Below are 9,663 nucleotides of genomic sequence, written 5' to 3'. Positions count from 1 at the left end.
GGCCGGTGGTGAGGAGCTCCCAAACGCTCCGGGTTTGCCCGGGGGTGGGAAAACCGGACCGGCTCTGCCCCCCCTCCACCGTGAATCCACGCAGGGAGTAGCAGGGGCAAGGAGGCGGCCAGCCAAGGGGGGCCGCTGACCCGGGTGCCCCCAGCCAGCAAGTCCCGGGGGTGTCGGCCCAGCTCTCCCCCTCTCCAGGGCAGCGCTGGCCCCGGCGCGGAGCGGCCGGCGGCGGCCGGGCCAGATCTGCCGCCCGCAGGGCCGGCTGGTTTAGGGGCACAGGGTAACTGGGGGGTCTGGGGCGGGCAGGAGGGGTTCCGTGGGGGCCCTGCCCGCCGCCCGGAGCACGGCCCCGGCAGCAGCCCTCCGAGCCGGCTGGGAAGGGCTACGGCCGGGTCAGCCCCAAAGGGCACGATTCGGCGCTGTGACCGCGTCCCTAACTACTGCTGCGGGGAAAAAAACAGAGAGAGAGGAACGACATTAAAAATAAGGGGGGGAAAAAAGCCAATTCCGGATTGTATCTAAAATTCGAGGGAAAGCAAACCCCGAGCAATAAATCTACCCGGCTAGGTAATCCCAGGAAACGGCGCGTTTCAAAACGCATGACAAATGAGGGGCACAAGCCGGCGCTTCATTATTAAGCTAAAAAAAAAAAAAAAAAAAAAGAGCTTTTGTTTTTCAGTATGCAAATTAAATAACCAAAATCCCAGCTATTTGGAAATGGGGGGCGAGCCAAATTAACAAGCTGCAAATCTTCGAGAGGAGGCTTTATTTACTAACCCGCCCCAGCCACGTGTGGTAAACTTCTGCGGGTGCAAGGCGGCCCGGCATCTCTTCTCTTTGCACACAGAAGTCAATAGATCAGAAATCCAAATTAACTCCCAGCCTATTTTCCATACACCCAGCCACCTTTTTTTTTTTTTTTTATTTCTTGGTTATATTGAATTGTAGTGTTTGCAGCCTCATTAAATCCATTCCAAGACAAAAGAATAAAAGACTGGGGGGAGGGAGGGAACAGGAGAGGAGGGGGAAGAGGAGAGGGAATGGGGGGAGAAAAAAAAGAACAGATAAAGAAAACAAATAAAGCCCTTTAACTAGATCTTCACATAAATGTCACAGTTTCTCAGCATTTACGATTTGCCTGTTTAGCATAAAAACACTTAAGGACAAGATTGAAGGCTTTCCGAGAGATCTGGACAGAAGTCAAAGCTATCACTCGGAGGTAAAAAAAAAAAAAAACAACAAAAAAACAAAAAAACAAAAAACCAAACCAAAACAAAAAAAACAAACAAAAAAAGAGGGGATGGCGGGGTGGGGGCGGGAGGAGGCGGAAAACAAGTGCTCTTCCAAATAATACTAAAGAAAAGTGAATTTCATTGTAATTCATAGGCTTGTTCCAAATACCAAGAGAGAAAGAGAGAAGAATAGAAGCGCACAGATGCCCCGACGAAGGGAGAACAGCTCTGCTCCCATTGTTGTGGAGTTAAACAGTGGAAGGGAGGGTTAACCTAATCCATCAAATTGTCTGGAAATTGTGAAGAAAATTCAAAAACCATATGGTCTCCAAGCGCTCGCCTTCTCTCTGCTGCGGAGGGGCACGCTTGTTTCAGCATGGCGAACCGCAGGAGGCTGTATATGCTCCATTGTCGCTTGTCACTTCAGAGAAGAGGGCTCATTTGTCCCCAGTTTTCATGCTTTACGCTAAAAATTACAACCCCATCCATTCTCAAAGAGGAGAAAGATTTATTTAGCCTCGGAGAAACTGGACCAAAAAAAAAAAAAAAAATCCAACCCACAAACCAGCCCTGTCTTATCTGGACACTTCTCCACCGAGCTCTGCCACTGTACACCAGATTTGTCTTTCTCACATAAATTTTGCAAAGAATAGGGAGAAACACACGTTGCTCGACTCCAAAGGCAGGTCACGCTGCCAAGAGAAAACACATTCACTAAAGCCTTAATTTTTTTTTTTTTTTTTTTGAGGGGGCGGAAGAAAGGGGCGAAAAAAAAGAAAAGAAAAGGAAAGGGAGGAAATGAAACATTTTCCATCCTCGTGTCCCCGTAGCAGCGCTTCTGCCCAGGAGCGGGAGGTCTGGCCCGCCGGGCGGAGGGCAGGTCCCCCCGCTCACACACCCCGCTCCTTTTGTCCAAATCCGTGATAACTCCTTCCCCTCCGCTCGGATTTGGTTTTTCTTTCTTTTCTTTTCTTTCTTCTTTTTTTTTTTTTTCCCTCCCCTCCTCCCTTTCCTCTCTAATTTCGGGCTGGAAATGCCCTGCTGGAGGCGGGAGCGGTGGTGCGGGAGGGGGGTGCCGGTGGTCCCGGTCCCGCTCCGGCCGCCGCGCATCCCCCGCGCCGGGGAAGCGCTCCCCGCACCTCCTCCTGCCTTATTGATCCGCCGGATTCTTCCTCTGCTAAACCTCTACCTGGCCTTAACCTTAACGAAAAAACCCCAAACAAACCAAAGCCCCAAACAAACAAACAAGAAGTAATAAAGTTCTCGCTCGTGTGCTCCTTCCCCGTCGTTTTCTCACAGGTAATGCGGGTAAAGTAACTTTAAATGCAAACGGGATGGAAGATTCCTGGGGGGAGAAAGTCTGTCGTAACCTCGGGCCAGCGGAGCGGTTCTTCGTTCACAAAGAAGGACGTTAAAAGTATATTAAAATGGTAAAGATTTTATTGTATCGGAAAAAAGAGCTATCTGTACAATTCTAAGAGACAGTAAATAAAGCGACATTGTCCCTACCGGAACTTAAATAGCAGGCCTTTTAAAATTTGTACAATTCAAACAAAAACAGGTCTTAAATCTGTACATTTTTTAAATTTATACTGTAATATTTAAATGTATTGATCTTGGGATTTGTCCTTTTTTATTTCCGTAGCATGCAAAAATTCTAAAAAGAGTAAAAAATAATTCTAGGATTTTTTTTTCATTTTCGTTTTTTTTTGTTACCACCTTCATATCAAAAATACGAAAGGCAGCTTTTTAATAAAAGCACAACAATAGCAGAAAATGGTAAAAATAGCTTTTAATTGGTAAAATGAGGCAGAAATTGCATTTGAGACAAATCTCTATGCTCTAGGAAAAAAAGAAAGTATATATTTTTCAACTTGCATTATAACCCATCCCCAAGTTCCCAAGATTGCGAAAGAAAAAAATATTTTTAAAAGGAAAAAAAAATTACTTCGTGCACATCTGAAACATGCAAGGAAAGGAAAGTGGCTAATTTTTGCTGTTGCCGTTTCAAGTCTAACTTAAATCTCCTCTAAAGTGGTTCGTTTCGGAAGTCTTTTGAAAACAACTGCCTACCCAAACATCTGTTGGAAGTCGAGTTTATTCCAAGGTTACGCGTCTCCCGTATTGACAAAATAATCGTCATTGATAGCTATTAAAAAAAAAATAATCAAAACCTCAAAAAGAAGGGGGAAGGAAAAAAAATCCAATATATACGTTTAAATATTTATACAGAAGCCGTCCGTAATTGCACCATTCCGAAGATGTGACAGGCGGAGGGACACCGACTCTACCCTAAATTAATTTGTGTTTGCGTGTGGGTGTTTGTGGTGGGTTTCTATTGCTTATTGCTCCAGCCGAGGGGGAGCAGCCGCCTTGCCGCGCTGCCGGGGCCGGGACGGGGGGCCGGGGGTGCCGATTTGGAGCTGTCGGGGTGGGGCGGTGGGGGGCAGCGGGCCGGGCCGGGGGGGTGGTGTGGTAGTGGGGGGGTGTGGGGGGAGAGGCCCGCCGGCCGCCCCTCAGTCATCCACGTCGATCTCCACGTCCTCCTCCTCCTCCTCCTCCTCCTCCTCGCTGTCCCGGCGGCTGCGGGGCCGCTCCGTGGGGGGCGAGGCGGGGCGGGGCGGCGGCGGGGCGCCGGGCTCCCGGGCGGCGGAGGGGGGCGGCGGCGGGGAACCGGACCGCGCCTTGCCCCTTCCCTCGGCGCTGGGCTCCAGCTCGGCCAAGGCCACGATGTCCACGGCGGGGTTGGGGCCCAGCTTTTTGGCCGATTCCACGTCGGCCTTCATCTCCTCCAGGTCTCGCTTGAGCTTGGCGCGGCGGTTCTGGAACCAGGTGATGACCTGGGCGTTGGTGAGCCCCAGCTGCTGGGCGATCTGGTCCCGGTCCGCCGGTGACAGGTATTTTTGGTAGAGGAACCGCTTCTCCAGCTCGTAGATCTGGTGGTTGGTGAAGGCCGTCCGCGACTTTCGACGCTTCTTCGGCGTTTGCCGCTGACCGAAGATCGTCATCCCGTCCCTGCCTGCCGACGAGCCGCCAGATTGTCGCCGCTTCCCCCATGTCTCCCCCCCCACCCGAGCCCCCAGACCCCACGTCGGTATCGGGGGGGTGGGGGTGGGTGGGTTGGGGGGGGCGGGGAGCGGGGCAGAGCCGCCGTTCCCGCACCCCGAGGGCCGCAGGGGGGAGGATGCCGCCGGGTACCGGCCGCCCCGGGACCCCCCAATCCCACCCCGTGCGACACCCCGGGAGATGGGGGGGGGGCGGGGGGGGGGGAGGAAGGAAAAACAGGCCGTGGGGAGGAGCGGGGCACCCACCCGCGGGAGGATCCCCCCACTCTGCGAGGGGCTTACCTTCGGCCGCCTGCAGCACGCTGACTTCCAGCCCCTTGAAGGTCTTGCTGGCCAGTTCTTCCAGGGCGCAGAGGGGCGAGGTTTGGGAGAGCAGCGCCCGGCCGGAGAGGGGCAGCCCGGCCGGGGGGTGCTTCTCGGCGGCGGAGAGGAGGTGGGCCGTTCCGCAGAGGGTGTAACTCCTCCGCACCGAGGGCTTGTTGAGGATGTCCTCGATGCTGAAGGGGGTGAGGGGCTTGTTGGAGTTGGCCGGCGGTGGGAGGTGATCCAAGGGGCTCCGCCGCCGTTCTTCCCCCGAGGAAGGCTTGGGTTCTTCTTTGGAAGTCATGGTGGGGCCCGGCCGCGCGGGGCTGCCTTCCCCACCCGCGACGGGGATGCGCTGCCGCGGGGAGAAGCCCCCGGCGGGACCGCGGGGTGACTGCGGCGGAGACAGCGAGCAAAAGTTGAAGCCCACCTCCAACTCCGGCGGAGGAGCCCCGGGTCCTCCCGGGGAGAGCCACGTCTGGCGGCGGGCAGGGCGGGCAGGGCGGCGGGCTGCGGAGCTGCCGTCGGTCCCTCGCCGAGAGGTGGTCCTGCCGCACCTCTTGTCCCAGGGTTTTGGGTCGGGGATTTTCCCCCCCCCTCCCTCTCTCTCTCTCCTCACTCTCCGCTCGCTCGCTCTCTCCTCTCTCTTCCTCTTCCCAGCTGCTATTTTAAGAAACACCCCAAATCGCAGCACTTTCCCTGCCCTCCCCCCCCCCAAGAGCGAATACCCCCCAAAAATAATTAAAAAAAAAGAAGGAAAAAAGAAAAAAAAAAAAAAAAGACGACTTCGGAGAGGGGGAGAGCAGCCCTCGCACCGAGACCTCGGACCAGGGGGAAAGAGGCGAGAAGAGACGGGGTAATTGACTATTGCTAACAAGTTATTGTTGATTGGGAGGTAATCAATTATCTTCAATGACACTTTTCGCCCTCTCTCTCTCTCTCTCTCGCTCTCTCTCTCTCTCTCTGTCCAATGCAGGCTTTTGCAAGTTCGGAGACCCATTAATTAGGAGGCGGTATGGAGGTGGAGCCCAGTTGAATTATAATGCTGAATGCACTTGTCATATTCTGGCCCTGCTATTTGTTTGGACATATATATTTTTAAATTACATTACAAACCAGCCTTTATTGCATCAGGATAATACAGTATAGTGAAAAATAATAATAAGCGAAAACAAAACAAAACGAAAAATATCCGGCGGTATCTTTTTTTTTCTTCCCCCCGAGATTTTTTTTTTTTCTTCTATTTCTCCCTCCTGTTAATTTCGGCTACTAGTTTATTTAAAATGTCTCTCTTCGGCTCTACCCAGAGCCGTTTGATTTTTTAATGAGGGGAAGAAGGGGCGAGCCTGGTTCCAGGTAAGGCAGACCTTTCCTTTCCAATAAAATCCGAAGGTTTCCGCCGAATTTGTCGTGCTCCTCTTTCCCAGCGCCCTGTGCCGGAGCGGGCTGCGGGGGCCGGGGCGGGGGCAGCTCGGCGGCGGGGCAGGTGTGTCCCCCCCTTCCCCGGGAGGGTGCCGGTGCCGGGGGTGCCCACGGAGGGGCTGCGCGGCGGGGCGCGGGCCGGGATCGCTCCCGGAATGTCGGCGGCTCCTTCGGCTCCGTTGGCGCCGGGTGATCCCGACCGGGGGGCAGCGCGGGGAGAAGGGGCGGGCAGCGGCCGGGCTCCGCCGCCCCGTAAAGCGCGGTGTCGGGGCCGGAGCGGGCCGGTTTCCAGCCCGAGGCCTTTTGCTGCGAGCCCGCCGGTGGGTCTGGAGGGGCCCAGCGCCGGCGGGGCTTGCTGCGACCCCCACCCTCGGGGGAAACCCAGCCCGGCCCGGCGCGGCCGTCCGTAGGGGCCAGAACCGCTCCTTATTATTTTTACCCGGGCCACCGGCCCGCTGCGGTCTCGCCGCTCCGCAGGGCCGGAGACAAAGCCCGGAGCCGGGGGGTGAACGGGCCTGGCCCCCACCCTGCGCGGGGGCACCCCCCCCCCGATGCCCGCGGGGCGGCCGGGCCGCGGCCCCCGGGCCGGGCCGGGGCTGGACGGGGCGGGCGGCGGCCGCCGGGCGCATCGCCGGGCGGCGGGGCGGGAGGGGAGGCCGGGGCCGGATCCGGCCCTAACTTTCCCTCCTCACCTTGACGGGCAGGAGGAGGGCGGCTGGCAGCTCCCAGGCCGCTGGGTACCAAACAAGCACAAAAGAAGCAAATGGCTCCTCTCCTTAAAGCGCCCTCTTCCCATTTTTTATAGCTCTCTGGGAGTCTCTTTATGCAGTGACCTATTTTTAAAGGCCTATATTGGGTTATTCATCATATCAAATACTGCGAGGAGCTGGGGGGAGCCGGTCGGGGGGGAGCGAATTACACTGATTCTAAATCGCCCGGCTTCTTTGCTTTGCTAGGTGGATTATTTGCTTCGCTTTGCTTGGGTTTTATGAAGTGATTTAAACGTATTTTAACCAATTAGAGACTTTCCTCCTTTCCCTTGTGTCCCCTCGCATTATTTTCCAGCGTGGCGTTTTATGTCAGGATCCGGGTTTTATTGAGAACTCAGCCGGGGATGCTGGTGTTATAATTACAGAAATAAGATTAAAAAAAAAAACAAACAAGAAGAAGAAAAAAAAGAGGAAAAAAAGGGGGAAAAAAAAAAGAAAGCAAAATAGTCTCGTTCCTGGGTGAGAGTTTGGGCAGGCTGGCGAGCGTTTGGGATGCGCCGAGGAGCCGCCGGCTCTAGGCTGCAGCCCAGCCCGCCTTCCCCGCGGAGCGGAGCAGAGACCCGGGGCGCAACTTGCGCCCCCACCCCGAGCGCAGCCCGCTCCTCTCAGGGCAGGGGCAAAACTGCGCCAGAGGCAGCGAAGCCCCGCAAACCGTTCTGGATCCTCCGTTGTCCCCCCCAGCCCGCATCTCCCCTTCCTTGCCTGCGCGGGGGGGCAGGACTTTAAATGCACTCCGCTTTTTTTTTTTTGGCTCACTAGTAGGGGCAGACCCCGGGGATGGGGCTGGCAGCAGCGTCAGGACAGGTTCCCCAGCGCAGGGGGGACCCTTCTTCGGTTGCCTCGGCCGCTGCCTGGCAGGGAATAGCCGGGTTCATGCTTTGCATGAGCAGCTCAGCCCGGCGGCTCCAGGCCTGCCGCCTGCACTTGTACCCAACGTTGCCCCCAGATAGCACCTCACTGAGAAAAGGGGTGGCTGAGAGGGAAGGGGGCAGGTCCAGGTGTGTGTCACCCCCCCCGAGCCCCCCCCGGCGCTCTGTGACTGTTCCGGTGGGCTCCCACTGACCCCTCTCCGCTGCTCTCTCGGCTGCTCGGTGGCGCCTTTGGTGGGTTTGGTTTTGTTTCCCCTGCGGTCACTTTGCCTTTGCAGCCGCTGCAACTCGCTCCCCGCAAACGACTCCCTCTCTGCCCTCCGGGGGTGGCTAAAAATCAGAGGAGGGGCAGGCTGGGTTGCCCCCGCCCCGGCTTAGGGGAAAAGCTCAGCATCCTCCTTCGGCACCCTTCGAAGTTTAATTATTTTAAGTTTTTTTTGGCAGCCCGCTTGGCACCCAGCCCCGAATTAGGGACCCTCGGTGCCCCGCGGCAGGTCCCATCGCATCTCTCCGTCCTCGGAGGGCCCCGGGGAGCAAGGGGGCACCGGGGCGCAGCCGGGGGCCGGCTCCGGCCGCCTCCACGGAACTTCGCATCCCGCCGGGCTTTTCTCCTGCCCGTCCCGCCGGCAGGCAGCTGCAGGTCGTGTCTCCCAGCTTTGGGGTCGTTTGGGGAAAAACACCGTCATCCGAAGCACTTCAACCCCCCCCCCCCCCCCTTCTGCCAGCTCCAGCCCCTCTGAGGGGGGAGCCGGCACTGATCCCCTCCTGGTGCAAGGCAGGAAAAGTTTGGGTCGGGCCCCCGGCCGAGAGGCAGGGAGGGGAGCAGGGCTGAAGGGAACGGCGGCCCCTCGCTGTACCCGGAGATGGATGAGGGGGTCCCCCGGAGCCGTCGGGGAAGTGTTTCTCCGGGTTCCTGCCTTTCAGCGGGGAAGAAAAGCGAGTAAAGCAGCGGCCTTTCCTCCTCCGCGGAGCAGAAAACTACCTCTGAATCGGAAACGACTCAGGGGGGAGCAGAAAATCCCTCTAGTTATGAGTAGCATCTTTGGAGGCGTCTCCCCTCGCCGCCCCCTGAGCCATATTTCGGGGGGTCGGCGTGACTGCCCTCACCTCAGAGCCGTCCCGGGCCCGGCAGGCAGCGGCTGGGCGCTGCCGGGGCTGCTCGGCTTTGGCTGTGCGGGGCCCACTTTTGTCCAGGAAAATGTCACAGGAATATAATTAAAGCAGGCGACATAAATCATTCAAGTGTTGATCACCAAAGTAACTGCGTACAAATGACACCTCCTTTCCCGGCATAGCTGAGCCGTGCATGGCTCCCAGTTATGTCTGCCTAGTTTAAGTGCTCTAAACACGTTACCGCTCCCTGTTAGCAGCTCGGAGAGGAGTAAACTCCGTGCCCTCTAGCTGACAGCGAGCGCCGGGTCCTGGCACAGCATCCCGCACGGGGCCGGGGTGGCGACCCGGGAACCTCGGAAATAACTGTTATTTTTGTCTTTAAGCACCCCCCAACTTTGGGGCTGCGAATGCCGAGAGGCGGAGAGAGCCCGGTGGGACCCGCCGTGGAGCCCGGACCAGGGAGACCCGCGGCGGGGTCCGAGATCCCTGTCCCAGCCCTCTCTTGCGAAACCGCCGGTAAAATGTACCCACAGGTGTCCCCTGTCCACGCAGCCGCCGGGCATTGCTCGTCGTTGCTCCACTTGGAAAACAACCGCCCCGAGCTGGGCGCCCGCCGGCTCCCGGCTCTGCTGGGGAGGGGGTGTCGGGGGGCCGGGGAGCACCGCGGAGCTGGCGAAAAACTCCCCGGCCAAGCCCATCTCTGGAGGTCGTTTTACGGCTATCGCCCGCTCCTTCCTCCCCTCGCAACCAGCTCCCCGCGGGGGAAAAAAAAACTTCGCTGCACCAAAAATAAATCTGACCCAAGTGCCCGCACCCGGCCGGGGAGCCGGGGCCAGGGGCAGCGCTGGAGCGCACCGTCCCCGCGGAGCCCCGGCCTTGCCCCTGC

At 57.4% G+C, this 9,663-nt stretch overlaps 1 protein-coding gene across 1 annotated transcript; it reads right to left on the bottom strand.

Moving 5' to 3' along the window:
• Window positions 1–2,666: 2,666 nt before the first annotated feature.
• On the bottom strand, window positions 2,667–6,595 carry LBX1 (ladybird homeobox 1). The gene is made up of 2 exons (XM_075026962.1): window positions 4,583–6,595; window positions 2,667–4,254 (listed from the first exon to the last, which is right to left on the bottom strand). Exons 1-2 carry the CDS (start codon window positions 5,601–5,603, stop codon window positions 3,752–3,754), a joined length of 1,524 nt encoding a protein of 507 aa, XP_074883063.1. The 5' UTR covers window positions 5,604–6,595; the 3' UTR covers window positions 2,667–3,751.
• Window positions 6,596–9,663: the final 3,068 nt, after the last annotated feature.

The sequence above is a fragment of the Buteo buteo genome, chromosome 4, assembly GCF_964188355.1.
Source record: "Buteo buteo chromosome 4, bButBut1.hap1.1, whole genome shotgun sequence".
NCBI lineage: Eukaryota > Metazoa > Chordata > Aves > Accipitriformes > Accipitridae > Buteo > Buteo buteo.
This window is presented reverse-complemented; position numbering and strand designations above follow the sequence as displayed.

What these genes read in the sequence shown, in the direction of transcription:
- LBX1 (XM_075026962.1), bottom strand. Translation starts at nt 5,603, where the DNA reads ATGGGTCTCCGAACTTGCAAAAGCCTGCATTGGACAGAGAGAGAGAGA. An exon ending in CGTGCTGCAGGCGGCCGAAG is followed by an intron (nt 4,255 to 4,582) that starts GTAAGCCCCTCG and finishes GCTCGTCGGCAG; the next exon opens with GCAGGGACGGGATGACGATC.